At 44.1% G+C, this 22,472-nt stretch overlaps 1 protein-coding gene across 3 annotated transcripts in view; it reads left to right on the forward strand.

Moving 5' to 3' along the window:
- The window catches only part of ELOVL5 (ELOVL fatty acid elongase 5), an 83,149-nt gene that overhangs the window by 57,652 nt on the left and 3,025 nt on the right, over positions 1-22,472 (forward strand). For all 3 annotated transcript variants that reach the window (XM_027601488.1, XM_027601489.1, XM_027601490.1), the window contains 4 exons: positions 16,251-16,328; positions 17,340-17,511; positions 19,455-19,579; positions 22,217-22,351. In XM_027601488.1, coding sequence (XP_027457289.1) covers positions 16,251-16,328; positions 17,340-17,511; positions 19,455-19,579; positions 22,217-22,351 — 510 coding nt within the window. The remainder of the gene's footprint in view (positions 1-16,250; positions 16,329-17,339; positions 17,512-19,454; positions 19,580-22,216; positions 22,352-22,472) is intronic.

Genomic DNA, 22,472 nt, shown 5'->3' on the forward strand with positions numbered 1-22,472 from the left:
AGTGCCAAAAGAAAAAAAAAGGAGAAAGCAAATGCCTGGCCCACGGTTTTACTTTAAACAAAATCACAGATTACAGATAAGATTGTTTTTTTTGAGTACTTGTTTATGTTTATTACGTTGCAGTTAGAACTGTCTTTTGTGAATAGAGTGAGAGAACAGTCTCATTCACAACATTTAAAATGCAGTTTTAAAAAACCGTGATTGCTATCTGGATAGATGGATCTGGATTGGCACAGATCCAAAACTCCCTCTTTCTTCCCCTTTGCATTTCTTATTTTAAATTGTAATTTCAGAACTACTTCAAAATATGGAAAGTAAAATCACATAAATAATATCTGTGTACCTCACAAATATTGACCTCTTATTATTGGTCTGAATTATTTGTTTAAGAAAGAAAATATTAGGGGTGCCTGTGTGGTTCAGTTGGTTAAACCCCCACGTCAGGTCCTCTGCTCAGTGGGGAGTCTGCTTCTCCCTCTGCCCCTCTTCCCACACTTTCTCTCTCTCTCTCATAAATAAATAAAATCTTAAAAAAAGAAAAGGAAATATTATAAAAATGCATGTGATGAGTACTGGGTGTTATATGCAACTGGTAAATTATTGAATGCTAAATCAGAAACTAATGATGTACTACTATATGTTGGCTAATTGAATTTAATTAAAAGAAATATAAAAATGCATCTGAAGTACAGCCCCTTCTCAGATACAACTTTCTTCTGAAGTTCATGTGTTTCTTCTCTGGATATGTTTTTATACTTTCAATACATGTGTATGTATACATGACAATATATAGTATATTCTGAGAAATTTTTTAAAATTTATGTTAATGGTTTACTGTTTATACTGTTTATACTGTTTATACTCCTTCGATAGCTTTCTTTCAGTCAGTATTATATTTTGAGATGAATCCATGTTGAATCATAGAGATTTAGTTAATTTAGTTAATTTCTGTATTACTTCAGTGTTAGAGTTTATTATACCATTTTATGCAGTTTTCTTTGCATGGACGTACAGGTTTCCCGTTCATAGTGTTGTATGGAGTACTCTTGGTCTCCTTGTGCAAATGTGATTTTTTTTTTTTTAAACTAGATATACATCTAGGACTCTAATGACTGAATCTGATAGTCTCTTGTCTTTTAGTGGGGAAATGTAACCCATTTTCATTTAGCATAGTGATTATTTTGGAATAATTTCTATCACCTTTTTTTTGGTGTGTATGTGTGTTTTCTTCTTTTTTCCCTTCTCTTTTCTGTTGAATTTTTATGTTTTTTCATTTTACTGATTGAATAGTCATTCATTCTAATTCTGTATTATAGTGTTGCCCATAAGTTTTTAATATGTCTCCTCAACTTCATAAAGTCTACAGTGAATTCTTATTTCCACCCTCCTGAGTCACACAGGACCTTGGAAGTTTGCATGCGGATTCCCCGTTCCTGTGTGTCTCCATCATGTTCCGTCATCTCCCAGCATTTGCTGACGTCCTACACAGTTGTCATCTTTAGTGAGGCCTTGCTCTTTGCTGTGTTCACTCTTGATCTGTGAAATCCATTTTTCCCTTTGAGGCTCCGTTTCCTTCTCTTGGAGTAGTTCTTTGCTGTGAAGGCTCAACTCTTAGTCTCGGTTTGAGCATCATTTTGTTGGTCTTTAAGCTTGAATAGTATTTAAGTGGGGCAAAGAATTCTAGATCAAGTTATTTTTCTTCAGCACTTTGAAGATTCATTCCAGAGAATTCCACTGCAGTCCTGTTTTTATTCATTCGTAGGTAATCATTTTTGTTCTGGATAATTTTTAAGTTGCATTTAAAAATGAAACAGTTGTGTGCCTGGGTAGCCATCTATTTTTGTTGATCTCATTCAGGACTTTCGAGCCTTTGGCCTAACATATTTCATTAGTTCAGGAAAGTACTCGGCCATCATCTGCTCAACTCTGGCCTCTCCTCCCCCCTCTACCATTAGACCCGTGTTAGACAGTCCCCAACTCCACATAGCCTCTCTTTCGTATTTATGCCCCTTTATCTCTCTCCTCTGCATTCATCTGATTCACTCACACTTTCATTTGTGTCTACTCTGCTGTTCCATCCATCTATTGAATTTTTACTGTAAATGACTGTATATCATTTATTTCTGAAGGTTTACTCCCTGTCTTTCTTTTTTTTCTCATTACATAACATAGGAGTCTCATGTTTCCTCCCCCCCCCCCCCCCCCCCCGTGATCTAGATATGACAGTTATCTCCAAACTTAACCATTTGCTTTCAGCCACATTATTCCTCTGGGAATAATTATTAAATCTACACTAAACCTCTTCTTTAAAAACAAAATGGTTTGGTGTCCTGGATAAGCATGCCGAACTAGTATTGCCAGGTGGGGTCATCTTAGGTAAGGTGTCTTCTTCAAATAAAAGAAAGATTCTAAAAGGACTTAAATGTAAGCTAACGTCCTCCTTTCTGCATAACGTTTTGGGGAGGGGGCCTCACGGTATAGTTAGGCATCAGTGATGATGGACTTGGTGTGTTTCATGTAGCATTTCTGTGTGTCTTTATAGTGGGGGAGTTGGTTCTGCTTTTGTTCAGTTTGCTGCATTGCCAGAACCAGACATGAGTACTTTTTGTCATTGAGTCTTCTTTTGAAGATTTCTGATGCTGCTTTATTGGAAAGATGAAAGAAATTTGCTGGGCTGGATGTTTTGCTTGTGCCTTCTAACCCCTCTATAATTATGAGGTTGATACAGTTGAAGCATCTCCCCAGGCACCTGACAGCCTGTTCCTCCCTGGGCTCTGGTTTTGAAGGTCCTGATAGAACCACAGATCAGTTGCTTTGGAAACATTATATTCTAAACTGTCTTGTTGTTTTTCTTTCCCTTCAGGCTTTCCTAAAATAGAAATGTTATTGTGGGGAAATAGGATTTGGAAAAACACTTAAAAGACCTGGTAGTTGAATATTGAATTTTATTTAAAAAAAAAAAAAAGGATTATGTTTACCAAAGTACTTCCAAAAAAAAAATATTTACTATTCTGCTTTTTCTCATTTAACAGAGGTACAGAGAAATTGAAACATCTGGTGAGATTAATACTTCTCAGAAAGGCCTGATCGTTGCCTTAAAATAATTCTTGCTTTTCGTTCCCTTGCCACTGAAATTCCTTGCTCAGAAGGAAACTTTTCTCAGGGAGTGGAAGCACCCATTCAGTTAGGTTCCTCTCAGTTTATCTGGCACTGCCCTGAGAGAATGCCTTATATTGGGCAAATGGAGAAAGGGTACAACCCAAACAGCCATCCCCTTGCTCCTCACACCCAGCAGAAGAGGGAGGATTACCTTCCAGTAGAGTGCAAGCTTCAGAGCTGGTCCAAAGCCAGGCCTGACTTCTCTAAACTGACTCTGCAAACCTTTGGTAACTGGGCCACTGGCAGCTGGTATAACAAGGAACATGTCACTGGACAAATCCTCAACCAAAGCAGACTTAATCTGCAAAACAAGAGTCAGTAGGTGGACTGGAGAAGTCTCTTTATGCAAAGGATGCCCTGGCCGGGGCCTCGGTACACACTAGGAGCAACACCACTTCAGACCTAGTCATGGGCCTTCACGCATGGGCAGCAGAAATAGCAAATATCTGGCTAAAATCATAGCAAAGACTTACATAGTGCCTCCTATGCCAGATACTGGGCTAACTCCTTTACTGTTTCCTGGACTATCACTGCCCTTTCTGCTGAGGGTGAGTTCCCCAGTAGGCCAGGGATTCGGGTCTGTGCCTCAAACCATTGTACAGTACTGTCTCGAGATGCTGAGTCTTGGCTTGAGGTTTTCCTCTCCTTAACCACTAACACCCCATGAACTGCAAAATGAGCATTTCTTGCTGGATGCATGGCAGCTACTTAGCAGAAGCCACTCCTCAGGAGGCCTGAGAGATGAGAGAACAGGACTGCCAGCGTAAGAGTACAGGGTCTAGAGTTCAGGGGAAAATGCCGGACATCCCTGTTTCAGCTTGGGCTGAGGACAAGCTGGTCCTTTGTGCTTTGTTCTAAAGACTTCTCTAGTGTACAGAGCCTGTCCTTATGACTCAACTGAGAGTATTCCATTCAGCAGTAATCCAAGGGTGCTCCTGGTCATAAGGAAAACAAAACAAAACACTTTTGGAGGTTATGAGTTTGCAGTTATTTTAATGGGCATCCTTATGGTCTGGACATGAAAGATTTGAAATGCAAAGCCACATGCTTTCACCTGACCCTGTTCCATAACAGCCAAGAATGGCTAGCTAAACCCTGGAAGAACTATATACTTCCAGTTTTGGAGTAGCTGGTGGTTAATTTTAAACCAAACATCTGCTGAAGTAAAGATGCAGGTAAAAGTCTACTTTTCCTCAGATTGCTTCATTGATAGAGTACCCCCATTGTGCTCTTGAATTATTAAGGATTGAAAAACAAGCAAGGAAGGTCAGAGGAGCATGGAACTCTTCTTTGAGATTGCAGTTAAACTGAGAGCCAGAATTCCTGGGTGCTGGTCCCAGTGTTGCCACCAAAAAGCTATGTGACTCTTGGGCATCTGTATCATTTCTCATCTCTGTCTCCTTATTGAAAATGTGGCTTGGACCAAGTCTAAAAAATACACACTTGGGCATTCACATAAACAATAAGGGCTGTGCAAATGTCAACCCCCACACACTTGGTGTTACATGGAAATGTCCCTGGGTCCTCTTCTAGATACAGTTTGAATTCCAGCATGGACAGTCTCTTCTCATCTTTTATTGGATGGGTGTCTGTTTGGGGGTAATAACCACAGAGCTCACCAGGCCCTTATCACTAAAAGCAGTCAGTCCTTTTCAAAAAGGGTTATCTTGTGGCTCTGACATCTTGAGATATTGGGGCGAAAGGCTGATAATGGCCACCCAAGATGACATTCTTCTGCTTATTCTTTAAATGCTAAATGACCTTGTTTTTTTGAGATGCTTTGGTAGAATTCCAGAAAGTGCCCTGGAAATGGTTATCATGCTAAAGGTTATACATTTGTGGCTATTTGTGGTGTTAGATGAGAAGTCACCTCTCACCATTAGAAATGATTTGCTCCAGAGTCCTGGGAAAAGATGGCAGAGGAGTAGGGGACCCTATTCCAACTGGTCCCCGGAATTGAGCTGGATATCTACCAGACCACTCTGAACACCCACGAAATTAGCCTGAGATGTAAGAAGATCTGGATCTCTACAAACAGAATATCGCAGGCAGTTGGTATCGAGGTACAAGTGGGGAGCCCTGATTCCGCGGGCAGATAGCAGAGGATAAACGGCAGCAGGAGGGAGCCTGGCCGTGGAGATCCTACACTGCCGGTGAGTGACAGCCTCCCATGCTGGGGACCAGGCACAGGCTCGCAGACCAGTACCGGCAGGGAAAGGACTCTTTAGGGCAGTAACCCGGACGGACAGCCGGAGTGGCGGGGCCGCGCTTACAAACTGGGGGCGGCTGGCGGTTTTAGAAGCACAAAGGATAGACATGTGCCCTGACCTGGAGGCAGGACTGGGAGCACTGCTGAGGGGCACACAACCCAGGACACTGCAGTTTATAGCAGCACAGACAGAAACGGAGATAGTGTGGCCTGGAGAGCTCACTGAAGAACAGACTGCGATATCTCTGCTCTGAGGCAGAGGGTTGGAAACAGTCTGTCCTGCTGTGACTCTTCAGAAGAGATGCGGAAAGCCACCAGGGAAAGCTGCCAGAGAACAAAAGCCCCAAAAAACCGGTTTCCACTGAGCCCATCCCCCACCACAGGGGGCAGGGCAACTCTGCCCAAACAGGGTTGCCTGAGTAACAGCGTGGCAGGCCCCTCCTCCAGAAGACAGGCTGGGAAAACGAGAGGCCAGCAACCCTATGATCCCTAGAAAACACATGCATCTTGCTTGGGTTGTGGTCAGTAATTTGGACTCTCTGCATTCCCTCAACCACCCCTCAACAGAATGACTAGGAGGAGGAACCCCCAAAATAGGAAAGACTCAGAGATTATGATTTATGCCACAGATTTACAAATGGATACAGATATAACCAAGATGTCAGAGATGGAATTCAGGCTAGCAATTGTGAAGACGATAGCTAGGGTGGAGAAATCGATTAATGGCAACATAGAGTCTCTAAGGGCAGAAATGAAAGCTGAATTGGCAGAACTTAAAAATGCTATCAATGAGATCCAATCTAATCTAGATAATCTAACAGCTAGGGTAAGCGAGGCAGAAGAACAAATTAGTGACCTGGAAGACCATTTAATAGATAAAAAGGGAAAAGAGGAAGCCAGGGAAAAACAACTCAGAATCCATGAAAATAGAATCAGAGAAATAAGTGACACCATGAAATGTTCCAATGTGAGAATTATTGGAATCCCTGAGTGGGTGGAGAGAGAGAGAGGACTAGAAGATATGTCTGAGCACATCGTAGCTGAGATTCCTCCTAATCTGGGGAATGAAACAAACATTCCTGTCCTAGAGGCAGAGAGGACCCTTCCCAAGATCAAGGAAAACAGGCCAACACCCCAGCATGTAATAGTAAAACTCGCAAGTCTTAGAACCAAAGACACCATCTTAAGGGCAGTTAGGGGGAAGAGATTCCTTACGTACAGAGGGAGAAACATCAGAATAACATCAGACCTATCCACAGAGACCTGAAGCCAAAAGGCCTGGCAAGACATATTCAGGGTACTAAACGAGAAGAACATGCAGCCAAATACTTTATCCGGCAAGGCTGTCATTTAGAATGGATGGAGAGATGCAGAGCTTCCAAGACCAGCAGAAACGGAAAGAATGTGTGACCACTAAGCCGGCCCTGCAAGAAATATTAAGGGAGGTTCTATAAAAGGAGAAAGACCCCAAGAGTGATATAGAACAGAAATTTACTGGGATAATCTATAAAACAAGGTCTTCGCAGGCAACATGATGACAATAAATTCATATCTTTCAATAATCACTCTCAACATGAGCGGCCTAAATGCTCCCATAAAACGGCACAGGGTTGCAGGTTGGATAAAAAGACAGGACCCATCCATATGCTGTCTGCAAAAGACTCATTTTGAACCTAAAGATACATCCAGACTGAAAGTGAAGGGATGGAGATCCATCTTCCATGCCAGCGGACCTCAAAAGAAAGCTGGGGTAGCAATTCTTTTATCAGACAAATTAGATTTTAAACTAAAGACTGTAGTTAGAGACACAGAAGGACACTATATCATTCTTAAAGGGTCTATCCAACAAGAAGATCTAACAATTGTAAATATCTACACCCCCAACATGAGAGCAGCCCTCTACATAAGCCAACTGTTAACCAAAATAAAGACTCATATTGATAATACATTAATTGTAGGAGACCTCAATACTCCACTCTCAGCAATAGATCATCTAAGCCCAAAGTCAACAAAGAAACAAGAGCTTTGAATGACACACTGGACCACATGAACCTCATAGATACATACAGAACATTCCACCCTAAAACAACAGAATACTCATTCTTCTCGAGTGCACATGGAACTTTCTCCAGAATAGACCACATACTGGGTCACAAATCAGGTCTCAACCAATACCAAAAGACTGAGATTATTCCTTGCATATTCTAAGACCATAATGTGTTAAAACTGGAACTCAGTCACAAGAAAAATTTTGGCAGAAATTCAAACACTTGGAAGCTAAAGACCACTCTGTTCAAGAATGTTTGGGTCAACCAGGAAATCAAAGAAGAACTTAAACAATTCATGGAAACCAATGAGAACGAAAACACATTGGTCCAAAACCTACGGGATACTGCAAAGGCAGTCGTAAGGGGGAAATACATAGGCATCCGAGCCTCACTCAAAAAAATAGAAAAATCCTGAATTCACCAACTAACTCTACACCTTAAAGAACTAGAGAAAAAGCAAAAAACGATGCCTAAGCCACGCATTAGAAGAGAAATAATTGAGATTAGAGGAGAGATCAGTGAATTAGAAACCAGGAATGTAGATCAGATCAACGAAACTAGAAGCTTGTTTTTTGAAAGAATTAATTAAAGATAGGTAAACCACTGGCCAGACTTATCCAAAAGAAAAGAGAAAGGACCCAAATTAATAAAATTATGAAAGGGGAGAGATCACCACTAACACCAAGGAAATAGAAAGTTATTAGAAATTATTATCAACAACTATATGCTAATAAACTGAGCAATCTGGATGAACTGGATGCCTTCCTGGAAACCTATAAGCTGCCAAGACCGAAACAGGAAGAAATTGACAACCTGAATAGGCCAATAACCACAACGAGATTAAAGCAGTGATCAAAAACCTCCCAAAAAACAAGAGTCCAGGGCCTGATGGATTCCCTGGGGAATTCTACCAAACATTCAAAGAAGAAGAAATAACCTATTCTCCTGAAGCTGTTTCAAAAATAGAAACAGAAAGAAAGCTCCAGACTCATTCTGTGAGGCGAGCATTACCTTAATCCCCAAACCAGGCAAAGACCCCATCAAAAAGGAGAATTTCAGACCGATATCCCTGATGAATATGGATTCCAAAATCCTAGCTAATAGGATCCAACAATATATTAAAAGGATCATCCACGGGGTGCCTGTGTGGCTCAGTCGTTAAGCGTCTGGCTTCGACCGAGCCCTGCATCGGGCTCCCTGCTCTGCAGGAAGCCTGCTTCTCCCTCTCCCACTCCCCCTGCTGTTGTTCCCTCTCTTGCTGTGTCTCTGTCAAATAAATAAAGTCTTTAAAAAAAAAAAAAAAGGATCATCCACCACGACCAAGTGGGATTTATCCCCAGGATGCAAGGGTGGTTCAACATTCGCAAATCAATCAATGTGATAGAACACAATAATAGGAGAGAGAAGAACCATATGGTCCTCTCAATAGATGCAGAAAAAGCATCTGACAAAATACAGCATCCTTTCCTGATTAAAACTCTTCAGAGTATAGGGATAGAGGGAACATTGCTCAAGTTCATAAAATCCATCTATGAAAAACCCACAGCAAATATCATCCTCAATGGGTAAAGCTGAGAGCCTTTCCCTTAAGATCAGGAACACGTCAAGGATGCCCACTCTCACCACTATCGTTCAACATAGTACTAGAAAACCTAGCAACAGGAATTAGACAACAAAAAGAAATAAAAGGTATTCAGATTGGCAAAGAAGAAGTCAAACTCTCTTTTCGCAGATGACATGGTACTTTATGTGGAAAACCAAAAGACTCCACCCCCAGATTACTTGAACTTCTACAGCAATTCAGTAATGTGGCAGGAACAAAACCAATGCACAGAAATCTGTTGCTTTCTTATACACTAACAATGCAACTATAGAAGAGAAGAGAACGGTTCCATTTACGATAGCACCAAAAACCATAAGACACCTTGGAATAAACCTAACCAAAGAGGTAAAGGATCTATACTCTAGGAACTACAGAACACTCATGAAAGAAATTGAAGAAGACACAAAAAGATGAAAACATTCCATGCTCATGGATTGGAAGGATAAACATTGTTAAAATGTCTATGCTATCCAGAGCATTCTATACCTTCAGGGCCGTCCCGATCAAAATTCCAGTGACATCTTTCAAAGTGCTGGAACAAACAATCCTAGAATTTGTATGGAACCAGAAAAGACCCTGAATCGCCAAGGAAATGTTGAAAAAGAAAAAGCTGGGGGCATCACATTGCCCGATTTCAAGCTATATTACAAAGCAGTGATCACCAAGACAGCATGGTCCTGGCACAAAAACAGACATATAGACCAATGGAACAGAAAAGAGAGCCCAGATATGGACCCTCAACTCTGTGGTCAAATAATCTTCGACAAAGCTGGGAAAAATATGCAGTGGAAAAAAGACAGTTTCTTCAATAAATGGTGTTGGGAAAATTGAACAGCTATATACAGAAGAATGAAACTCGACCATTCTCTAACACCATACACAAATATAAACTCAAAATGGATGAAAACCTCCGTGTGAGACAGGAACCCACCAAAATCCTAGAGGAGAACATAGGCAGTACTCTCTTTGACATCGGCCACAGCAATTTCTTTCAAGATACATCTCCAAAGTCTAGTGAAACAAAAGCAGAAATGAACTTTTGGGACTTCATCAAGATAAAAAGCTTCTGCACAGCAAAGGAAACAGTCAACAAAACAAAGAGGCAACCCACAGAATGGGAGAAGATATTTGCAAATGACACTACAGATAACGGGCTAGTATCCAAGACCTATAAAGAACTTCTCAAACTCAACACCCACAAAACAAGTCAAAAAACGGGCAGAAGACATGAACAGACACGTCTCCAAAGAAGACATACAAATGGCTAACAGACACATGAAAAAATGTTCATCATCATTAGATCAGGGAAATTCAAACCAAAACTACATTGAGATACCACCTTACACAAGTTAGAATGGCAAAAATTGACAAGGCAAGAAACCACGAATGTTGGAGAGGTTGTTGAGAAAGGAGAACCCTCTTACACTGTTGGTGGGAATGCAAATTGGTACAGCCACTCTGGGAAACAATGTGGAGGTGCCTCAAAAAATTAAAAATCCCAGAGCTACCCTATGACCCAGCAATTGCACTACTGGGTATTTACCCCCAAAGACACAGCTGTAGTGAAAAGAAAGGCCATATGCACCCCAATGTTCATAGCAGCAATGTCCGCAATAACCAAACTGTGGAAAGAGCTGAGATGCCCTTCAACAGATGAATGGATAAAAGAAGATGTGGTCCATATATACAATGGAATATTACTCAGCCATCAGAAAGGACGAATACCCAACTTTTACATCTACATGGATGGGACTAGAGGAGATTATGCTAAGTGAAATAAGTCAAGCAGAGAAAGTCAATTATATGGTTTCACTTATTTGTGGAACATAAGGAACAGCATGGAGAACATCAGGAGAAGGAAGGGAAAAATGAAGGGGGGGGAATCGGAGGGAGAGATGAACCATGAGAGACTATGGACTCCGAGAAACAGACTGAGGGTTTTATAGGGGAGGGGCTAGCCTGGTGATGGGTATTAAGGAGGGCACGTACTGCATGGAGCACTGGGTGTTATACAAAAACAATGAATCGTAGAACACTACATCAAAAAATGATGTATGGTGACTAACATAAGATAATAAAATTTAAAAAAAAATGATTCACTCCATGAGCTGCATCATCCAGACCTAGCTGTGATACTCGCCTAACTTCTCTTCTTTAAATGAAAAGATGCATGAAACAACCTTCGGTTATTGAATTTGTCCCATAAGAAGAGAAAGCTTCTAGCTCAGCTTTAATTCTAGCTCTTTCCATGCTCCTGGCCTAATTAAAGTTTGCTTTACTCCAGGAAGGAGAAAGCACATGTGGTTTGCAGTGGTGCTGTTTGTATTTTGACTACTTGGGAAAAGCCAGGTAGAGTAAGTAATGCACACTTGGTTGCTCTTGGAGTAGCTGGTGGTGTACGGAACTGTGCAGATGGTGGCAAGCTGTTCGTCGTGGCCCCTGTTTTCATTGAGGTATAGTCCTGTGCACTCTTGAGCTGATTCCCAGGAGCCCAAGATAGAGAGACCTATCCCTACTCTCAGTGCCTCACCTTTGTCCAGCCTCCTGGGCCCTCTCGCTTTGCAGTGTCTGCAGCAGTGTGTTGAATTTCTGGGGAACTGACCAGAGCAGCTCTCTGAAAGGAAGCCAGGCCCAAGCCCTGAAGGGAAGCGGTAGCCAAGGTGTTCCTAGAGGGGTGCTGGAACAGCAGGGCCCGTGCTGTTTCCCTCTTATGGGGGATGGAGGAAGCAGAACCTTCTGATGGAGGCCCATTTTACAGAGTTGATGAGAGTTAGATGAATAAACTTTAACTCAGAGGCTCGGTCCTTGTGTGTTAAATTATTCTATCCCTTCTGAAGCCGAGGATATTTGAGAATTCAACTTTCCATATCCCCGCATTATGACATTTGATGGGGAATGGTTCTTCCGTCTTGTGAACAGAATTCAGATGAATATTGTCAAATCCAAGTTTCACTAAAATACTTTCTTGTGTTTCAGTTTTTCCATTTGCAAAGCAGAAATGACATCTTTTTGGTTTGGAGCTGTTTTTTTGGCTATGAATAATATATTCGGCCTCGATTTGGCGGGGGGAGGCGAAAAGCAGGGCCTCAAACTTTGTCATTAGTTTAGCAACTATTCAGCACCTCTTGTGTGCAGGTCCCCGTGCTGGGTTGTGTGGATGCAGGAGCCACAGTCCCCACCCGTGTGAGCTTCCCAAAGAGCTTAAAACAGACCCTTTAACAAAGGGTTGAAAGGGAGCATATGAGCAGATAACTACAAGCCATGGCAGGGTGAGCTTAGAGGAAGGAGGACAGACTTCAGGTTGGAGGCCCAAGTGAGCAATCATGAAGAAAAGAGGATTTTAGGGGCACCTGGTGGTGCATTTGGTGAAGCATCTGACTCTTGATTTCGGCCCAGGTCATGATCTCAGGGTTGTGAGATCACGCCCCATGTCAGGCTCTGTGCTCAGCCAGGAGTCTACTTGAGGATTCTCTCTCCCTCTGCCCATTCTCTCTCTTATCTCTCTCTCTATCTAAAATAAATAAATCTTTAAAAAAAATAATTTTAAGCAAACTTTGAAGGATAGTTAGGATTTTAAGAGCTAGAGATGGGGGTACCTGGGTGTGGACAGTATTCCAGTTGAAAAGAATAAGCGAATGGTCACTGCTAACATTTGTTGTGTTTATCCTATGTACCAGGTTGGGTAGGGTAAGCATTTGTACACTCCATCCATCTCATTTACTTTTCATGGCAGCCTGAAGAGGCGGGATTGCTATTTTTATCCTGTTTGGGGAGTGGAAGAAACTGAGGTGTACAGAGAGGTGTACAGACACTTGTCTTAGGTCACCTAGCTAAATGTGGGATGCTAGGAATTAAAGTCCTCCTGACTAGTGCCCAAATCTGTGCGCTTTGCCCTTGGCCACTGTACAGTGGGCAAGGAACGAAAGGGGGCCCGTCTGACTGTAGGTCAGAGAGCAGTGGAAGACTGTTGAATGCTGCACCTAGGGTTTGGGATTTGGTTCTAAAGGCACTGGGAGTTACTGAAGGGTTTCAAACACAGAATTCAGTGGTTGGCCCCAGTGGAAGTACCGAGTGGCAGGGGTGAGGGAGGGCGAGGTGCCCTGGGAGCTGCAGTCAGCCCCTCCTGGGAGAAGGGGATGGTGGGCTCAGGGCTCTGAAGCTAGATGAAAGTTTCTGGTTTGTGTACCTGTTTTAATGCTTCAGTTTGGGGGAAGTTCACCCCCCAAGACCTGGAGTTCTTTAGCCTCCAGAGATGCTGGGTGTTTGAGATAGACGTGTCTTTTTTTTTTTTTTTTTTTTCCTATTTATAGGAAGAGGGACAAATGGAATTTTAAAGTAATTAGCTTAAGGAGCAAAGCAACCCAACCTGGATGCCTTTTGAAGGACATTTTAAAACAAAGGGATGTGTTTGTCCCCTCTGCTAGAGTTAACAGGTCCTTCATCAGTCTGTGCCTACCCTTGAGGTCGAGGTGCCTCCAGGAATACAAGGAAGGATTAGCTCTCTTCTTCCCCTCCCCTACCAGGGTAGGCATTCATGAGTGCAGTCATCTGTACCTCTGCACACACAACCAGCCATCCTATTCTAAAATTGGCAAAAGCAAACCAACCCAGAGTGTCTCAGGACACGATAGACCAAAATAGCAGCTGGAAAACAGTGATGGTAGGTCCTAGAATTTTAAATTGATAAGATGTTAACATTTCAAAAAGCATGTCTAGTGAGGACAGTCATGGTTAGTTTTTTAATTTTGCCAAGGCAGGCTGTCGTTTTAAATAAAGGCATCTTTTAAATTGCATAAATTTATCTTCATGGAGCACTTTGCTGTGCTGTCCTTTTTATCATTTGCAGTAGTCGTGTGAAAATTTCCTCAAGAACCGTCCGTTCCCTTTCCGTTACCTCCAGCCACAGAAGATAATTCACTGGTTCCCTCATGGGGTAGAAGGAAGGGCCGGGAGACTCCACTCTCTTCTCCCCACCTCAGGTCTTCTGAGGGCACACAAGCCAGCACCCCCAACTACCAACCCCACTTCAGGTTCAGGCTTTTTATCTCAATCCTTGGAACTCAGGATGGGTCTGCATGTGGGGTGCTTAACCTGCCGTGACTTGAGAGCACAATATTGTCCAAAAGGACGACGTACCTTCTAGTAAATTACCCTGCAGATGTTGGTCTAAGATAGTGAAGTATAGCATAGTTTGTGTGTGATCTGTTTTTTAAAAGTCCTAACATAGGAATTGTAGAAAATTAGAACCTTTAGAGATCATTTAGTCCAACCTCATCTTTTTACATAAAAACACCCAGGGCTCGAAGTTAGCGGGCTCATTTCAGATCTTGGGCCTTGATGGACAGCAGCCTAACTCGTCCCGGCTCCCTGGTCTTCTGCTTCCTAATGTGAACTCTTCATCAAAAAACAATGCCTACCCCACGTGTATTCCAAACGCCTGTGTTGGGTCTTTGGCCTTGAAAACCATGTTAATGCTTAATACTTTTTTATGTATAGAAGATGACAGAGCCAGAAGGCAAACCACAGAAAGGAAGTTAGTAGAAGAAAAAGCAGTTTCTAAGAAGGGCGTTCAGAGTGCAATGGCCACGCCCACTCTGGCATTTCTGAGGTCAGACTGGGTGGAAGTTTAACCGTTTGTCTTCAGGCCCTTGTAATCCCTTTGCTGCTTACCCAGCATGAAACCCGTGGTTCCCACTCCTAGTTGCAGGTTGGAAGTACCTTGAGAGCTTTGTGAAGTCCCCTCAAGATTCTGGTTTCATGATCTGGGGCGAGGCCAGGCGTTAGCAGGTTTTAGAACCTCCCGGGTGGTTCTGTTATGTAACTAGAGTGGGAACCAAGGCTTTCAGCTGGTGGTTTGCAAACTTTAGCTGCATCAAAGTCACCTGTGAAACAGCCTGTTGCCACGCTGCCGGGCTTCACACTCAGAAATTTCTGATTCAGAAGGTCTAGGGTAGGGCTTGAAATTTTGTTTCTGACAAATTCCTGGGTGATTCTGATGCTGCTGGGTTGGGAAACACACTTTGTAAACCACAGTATTCAGTTCTCAAAGGCTCTGCGATCATGACTCTTAAGGCCCTACCTTGATGGTCTACCCCTAGAGTTTTGATTCTGGGGTGGGCTCAAGAATTTCCATGTCTTAGAAGTTCCTATGTGATGTTAATGGAGCTGGACTGGGGAACACACTTTGAGACCCAGGGCCAGTTTTTTATGTTGGATACCAGATGAGATCAGGCACAAGTCAGGCCACCTCAGAATTCTCCCCATTTGTAGAGTGCCAATTGGCCCCCAGAGAGAAAGTCAACAGGAAAAATCAAGATCACCGTAGGCTTTGGGAGGAAGCAGGAAGCTACAGTTCACATGAACAAGGAATAGCACCTTGTCCTAGGTGTTTGTTTAGAACAGAGTGTGGACGTGCACAGGTGTTCAAAGTAAACCTCTCTGGACTGTTAACAGTGGGTCCTTAAATCTCATCTAGGCCAGTTGTCCTCGCTAGGGAAAAATGAGGAAACCATAGAGAGCTGGTGATACTGCAGGTCTGTAACCTAGAGCTTGCATACCCCCTGATTCTGGGGTCCTTTCTGTGACACTGCAGAGTTCTGCTTCCTGGGCCCAGCGGATGACACGGCAACAGGAAATAAGGCGAGGCTGACTAAATCATCCTAGGTTTTACAGCAGTGATTCTTGGAGTGTGGTCTCTGGACCAGCAGCATCAGGATCACCTGGAAACTTGTTAGAAATATGAATTCTTGGACCCCACCCCAGGCCTACGGGATCAGGAACACTCCCCAGTGATCCTGTTTTTACATGCCCCTGAGGGGATTCTGGTGGTACACCATGCTCAAAGTTTGAGAAGTGCTGGTTTAGGGAAGGGCTGAATTTGTGAAGGTGTGATCTCCCTGGAGGCTGCTTGTGGGACCGGAGCCTGCCATCAGGTTGGTCCGGGTCTTGGGACAGCCTAGGGAATTGAGAATTGTGGAGACCGCCAGCTTGGTAAGGCAGCACCCTGGAGTGACTGACTTCCAGTCCACCCCTTGTGACATGGAGACTTCCCGGTGTTCACGCTCCCCGTCGTCATGACTTTTGCTGAGGAGCAAAGACCACACTTGCCTCAGCCAGCCCAAGGTCAATTGTCATAGATTCTGAAACAGATGAAGTTTAATTGAATAGGGCTTTCCATATTTCTGATCTTGTTGGTGATGGGCTTTTTCCTTTTTTATCCTTTTTTTTTTAGTTAGTGAAAGGAGTATGGGAAGGCAGGTACAACTTCTTCTGTCAAGGCACTCGCAGCGCGGGAGAAGCAGATATGAAGGTATGGTCTCTCTCTTTTTTAAGTAGGGTTTTTTTTTTTAATAAATTGTACAAAAGACAAAATGGTTCAGTCCTCACTGTCCAAGATAATTCCTGTTGATGTTTTAAAAAAAATTTTTTTTAACCTGGTTGGTTTTTAAAATGGTATGAAAAGTTGAACATGAGAGATATAAGATGAAAACTAAAGTTTCATTTAGTAAAAGTAGGTCCTGTTAACAGTTTCCAGGAAAAGGCGCCTGGCTGGCTCAGTCGGTGGAACGTGCGACTCTTAATCTCGGGGTTGTGAGTTGGAGCCCCACATAGGGTATAGAGATTACTTAAAATCTTGAAAAAAACATTTTTTTTAGGTTTCCAGAAAAAAAAAAAAACCTGCATGCATTTGTCAGGATTTATATAAACAGGATCATAAGAATAACGTCTTAAATGCTGTCATCATTCCTCAAAGTGCTCTCTGAGGGTGGTCTTTAGATTCTGACTTCCACTCTGAGTATTTTGTTCTAAATAAAAAGCTGCTGTTTTAGGTTCAGATGGGCAGTTGTTTCCTTAGAACCGTGTGACATATTTAACTGGGCAGGGACCTGACACGGAAAGTTCTGATTCCTTTTCTTCTTTGCCTTGTATCCTGGCATCTGCCCCCACGCCAGTCCCTGAAATCAGAAGCACCTCTCAGGAGGGTTTTTTATACTGATGGCTCCACAGGTCCTTCCAAAGGGACTAGGCAGGCTTCAGGGGTTTTTTGAACTTTGATCCTCCGGTTTTTGTTAGTCTTGAAAGACGGCCATACTGCTTTTAAAATTTTCCCTGTCATCATTCTAAACCTCCCCCTCCCCCCCAGTATTCTTTGGTTGGTTTAGAGACACTCTCAGAATGACCAGAGCTCCCAGCTGCTGAAGGACTTCAGGAGCCAGTGGGGTGGGTGCTCAGGCCACAAGTGAACCTGGGATTCTGGGGTGTTAGTAAAACACGTCTGGGGTGATGTTCCAGAGAAACATTGATGATCTCTTCCTCTTAGATCATCCGTGTCCTCTGGTGGTACTATTTCTCCAAGCTCATTGAATTCATGGACACCTTCTTCTTCATCTTACGGAAGAACAACCACCAGATCACAGTCCTGCACGTCTACCACCACGCCTCCATGCTGAACATATGGTGGTTTGTGATGAACTGGGTCCCCTGCGGCCACTGTAAGTCTTACATGGTGGTGGTGGTGGGGGGAGGTTGCTGGGGACAGGTGTGAGCAGAGAGGCTGAATTGAAACCAAGGCTTTTAGAGAAGGTGCTCTTTCTGTGGATTTCTGGGTCAAACACTGGAACTTTGTGTCCGAGTTGCTCTGATGATAGTTTGTGTGGCCTCTGCACTCAGTAAGTTGACGAAACCTATTTCTGGCTGACTTGGCAAGGTGAGGGAGATACCAAATTCCCAGCCTGGGGCTTATAGGGAAATAGGGACATCCTCTGGCATAGAGGGTAGCTGTTCTAGGTTATTTCTAGTCCTTGTTTCTCTACAGTTTGGAAGATACTTGACTGAGAGGGGCAGGCCAGATAGATGGAACCACACCACTGAGGGAGTCCCAGGGAACAAGACTAATGATGAAACAGCTTCGGCTGAAGAGCACAGGAGGAAGTCTGCACATATGAGCCTGCCATGTTCCATGAAGCACAGTTAGCAGGGCATCTTCAATGGCAAGCACCAAAATTTGAAGTAAATTCCCAAAGACGGATGTGTGTCATTTTAGAAAGCTTATGGTCTGAGGTCTCTCATAATTTTCAGAGATTAGGTTGTCTCCTTTAGGTTTAGCTTGGGAGTTCTAACAAATGTCCTGATCAAAATCTCTGCCATCTAGCACTGACGAATTTGAGAACCTTTGGGTCTGCTCATGTGGGTTTTTTCCCTAGGATGGCGCTGCCCTGGATTAACCCGGCCCACCAAGATTCACAGTCATAGAATTTTTTAGAACTAGAAAGGTGACTCACCAAACGCAGCTCCCTGTGGTTTGGGAGGAAACTGAGATGGTAAAAGGTTTGGTAGAGCTCAGGTTCCAGCCCCCTGCCCCCTCATGTTTTCTTCCCACCGCCACACCTCATGGCTCTGGATTATCTGACTTAACTTTCTAATAGAAACAATGTCTCTTTACATTCTCAAAGAACTGGCAGGATGGCAGATTTTAACTAGCCCCACTGGGCCCAAGAGAAACAACCAGGACCTGGATGTGACTTGTCCAAGGTCACACAGCCAGTTACTGTGATAGCCAGAGGTAGACCCTCCCTCCCTGACCCCAGCCGTGTGCACCTCTGGCTGTGTGTGGGTGTGTGTGGGCGAACTGGCGAGCTCTGTTGGCTTACCCGCCGTGGGGGAGGAGGACAGAGAGGCTAAAAAATGAACCGGTGGTTCTACTGGAAATTAAAAGCATGCGCTGAGGGCGCCTGGGTGGCTCAGTTGGTTAAGCGACTGCCTTCGGCTCAGGTCATGATCCTGGAGTCCCGGGATCGAGTCCCGCATCGGGCTCCCTGCTCAGCGGGGAGTCTGCTTCTCCCTCTGACCTTCCCCCCTCTCATGTGCTCTCTCTCTCTCTCATTCTTTCTCTCTCAAATAAATAATAAATAAAATCTTTAAAAAAAAAATTAAAATAAAAGCATGCGCTGAAAGAGGAGCCTTCTCTCTCCAAGGAACTGGACTCTGGGTTGTGCTATTGAAAACATATGTGGGCTCAGCACTGCAGCCCTGGGGAATAACAAGGAGGCTGAGGCGCCCAAGGCCTCTCCCACCTTCAGCAGGTGTGTTAGCCAGCCAGCTTTGAACCTCCTGCCCATCAGCTGTCTTTCCCAGGCCGGAAGCACTTGGCACGTAAAGAAAAGCACCTTGCGCTGGGAGTTGATGGGGGGTCTGGCAACAAAGCCGTGAGGTGGTCTCCTGACTCTTGTGTTAGATGCCTGCCTGGCAGCTCCAGCTGACCCTGGCCTTAAAGCATCCCAGTGTGCCTGCCCCAGTGGAGAGGGGCTTCCGAGTACTGGTCCATGCGGTGCTTGCCAGCCCCTGTTTGAATGCATCTGTCTTTCAGATTTGAACAGAATCTTGTTATGTGTAAAGCACTGATGCATCTCCTTCCCAAATGCCCTCTGTTCTTCAGCTTACTTCGGCGCCACACTGAACAGCTTCATCCATGTCCTCATGTACTCGTATTACGGTCTGTCGTCCGTCCCGTCCGTGCGCCCATACCTCTGGTGGAAGAAGTATATCACTCAGGGGCAACTGGTAGGTAACTCAGCCTCCGTCCAGGACTTGCCGCCTGGCAGACCCCTCTTCCTGGCTTCGTTCTTTGATAGTATCTAATCTGTACCTTTCCCACCCTTTCTCTTCTGATCCAATTAAACTACTTGCAACAGGCTGAGCAGAGAATTTTCTTTCCATCGAGGAGCAGACTATGGCTGTGAGCACACAGCTAGTTGGGCTGTAGAATGAGGGCAGGAAGCTAATTTCCTGACTTTAAGTTCAATCCTTCGTCCTTAGTTTGTGCACAAAGCACGTGTTGCCTGTGTGTGTTTCCTAATTATAATCCAGAATCCAAAGTGACCACTGTGTCCCGTGTTCCCAGGAGTTTTAGAAGGAGCTGTGGGGTAGCAGGAGTCCTGGGTGCTTGTAGCTATGAGGCAGTGAGGATGTCAGTAAGATAGGTGCCCGGCAACCTCTCAGCCCCCATGCAGTGAAGCACCTGTTGGCTAGAAGGGCACCTGCTCTGCTTCCCGAGGTTGACCGTGCCAGGGTCACCCAGCAGCTGTTGGGACCCGGTGATCATGTCCTACCGTCCTTTCTGAAGCTTCCCTGAGTTGTCAGGATATGACGGACGCCTGTTTCTCTCCCGTTGTGAATTCTTTCGTGAACTAATTGCTATTACTACGGATGTGAAACACTGACCTTGGTTGAGTGTGTTCTGTGTCAGGCACTCATGCTAAGTAAGCAGGTTTATGTGGACTATTCCAGTAGCCGGATTTCATGTTGTTATCCCCACTCTGTGGATGGGGACACTGAGGCAGTAGTCCAAAGCCAGCTGACTAAGGGGTTTAGACAGTAAAGCCTTAGCCCTAGCCTTGCTTTATCAGCGTATTTCTCTAAAGAAACCAAGCTCATTCCAGTCTTTCCAAGTCAACTGTGATTTTTCAATATTTAAAAATAACAGTCTGGGGAAAAAAATCTGAGAAGATCCTCTGAGCTACTTACGTGTTTGGCATTTCATTATCACCTCTTTGCCGGCTGCTCTGTAGTTCTTGTTAATTTTTTTTCCACCCACCTATGAGGCAGGAAAATTGTTCTCTAACCTTCTTGTTACACTTGAGAAGTGATGTGGAGATCGATTTATACCACACAGCCGTGGCCCTGGAAAAGCAGAATTTAAAAGAACAGACTGGGGAAGTTGGTTTCCCATTAAGCTCTGCCCTTTGAGGCAGAAGATTGCACCCAGTTTGCCTAGATTTATTGTAAGCATCCCTCCTAGTTATTCCTTAGCTTAGAATACTTAACCTTAAAAAAGAGAAGAAGGGGGGAAAAAAATAGTTCTATGGAGAAACCCTGGGGGCTGGGCCAGAAATCCAGTGGGCAGAACCCTTCCCCCTAGTATTGTTATTCCTCTTGAAGACTCACCCTTCAGTAGCCACACCTCATTTTAACACCTTTCCCCTGTTTCTCCAAGCAGTTGTTCTGTGATCTGTCATCAAAAAAAAAAAAAAAAAAAAGATTTATTCATCAGAAATAATCTGGACTTAGCATTGTATCTTGATAGAAGTTTAAATCTGTTGACCAGCCTTCTTCAAACCAAAAGGGTATATGGATAAGAAATAGGAAAAGTTGGGGCACCTGGGTGGCTCAGTCAGTTAAGTGTACGGCTCTTAGTTTCAGCTCAGGTCATGATCTCAGGGTTGTGGGGTCCAGCCCTGCGTTGGGCTCCATGCTCAGCGGGTGTTCTGTTTGAGAACTCTCTCCCGCTTCCTCTGTGCCCCTCTCCCTGCTCACACTCTCTCTCAAATAAATAAATCTTTAAAAAAAAGAGAGAGAGAAATAGGAATTGCACATCCCACAGCGACATCACTGGTTCTCTTTAAACATATACTCCAGGGGCCCCTGGGTTGCTCAGTCGTTAAGCATCTGCCTTCAGCTCAGGTCATGGTCCCAGGGTCCTGGGATCAAGCCCCACATCAGGCTCCCTGCTCGGCGGGAAGCCTGCTTCTCCCTCTCCCACTCCCCCTGCTTGTGTTCCCTCTCTCGCAGTGTCTCTCTCTGTCAAATAAATAAAATTTAAAAAAAATAAATAAACATATACTCCACACCCTTCCTTTCTCCCTTAAAAAGATAAAGCATACAAAAAAATACTTTGCATCTCTATACAGAGTCCCTGAAGTTTGCGTGTTTGGGGGCAGGGGGCAGATAAGTTTTCCTTTGTTCCCCAGCTTTACTGAGCTGTACTAGACCTGTAACGTGCTGTGAAGTGTATGGCGTGCTGATCAGGCGTATGTATGGATTGTGACAGTAAGCTCAGGTCACAGTCACAGTCGCTCTACCTAGCTATAGGGTTTTTTCTTACAGTGAGAACTTTTAAGATCTACTCTTTGCAACTTTCACATATACCATGTAGTATTGTTAACTATTCTCGGAATTTTAGAGAAGGTGGTTTAAGTAGTAGGAAGGGGAGAAGAATGTATATGACAAAGGCACATACATAGTTTAGGAGAACTTTATGCATAAATGTCTGCTTAGTGTTTGTGAAGGGACTTTGCCTCCAGAAAGGCCTGTGAGTGTTCGTTCACGGACTCGGCGTGCTGGATGGAGAGCCCATCTGGCGTGGCGCCCTGTCCGTGGGCTGTGGCCGTGCTCCTCAGCTGTGGCCCTCTCTCCCACCAGCTGCAGTTTGTGCTGACAATCATCCAGACCAGCTGCGGGGTCCTCTGGCCGTGCACGTTCCCTCTTGGGTGGCTGTACTTCCAGATCGGATACATGATCTCTCTGATCACTCTCTTCACAAACTTCTACGTTCAGGTAAGTCTCACTCTTCCGTGGCAGTTGGGACTTGTGGCCTTTCCAGCAAAGGCCCTCCTCTGTTCGTTTAAGGGGGACGACCTGTAGAACCCCTGCTGTGTGGCAGGCAGCGGGCTCTAAT

This window comes from Zalophus californianus, chromosome 7 (genome assembly GCF_009762305.2).
Source record: "Zalophus californianus isolate mZalCal1 chromosome 7, mZalCal1.pri.v2, whole genome shotgun sequence".
Classification (NCBI taxonomy): Eukaryota; Metazoa; Chordata; class Mammalia; order Carnivora; family Otariidae; genus Zalophus; species Zalophus californianus.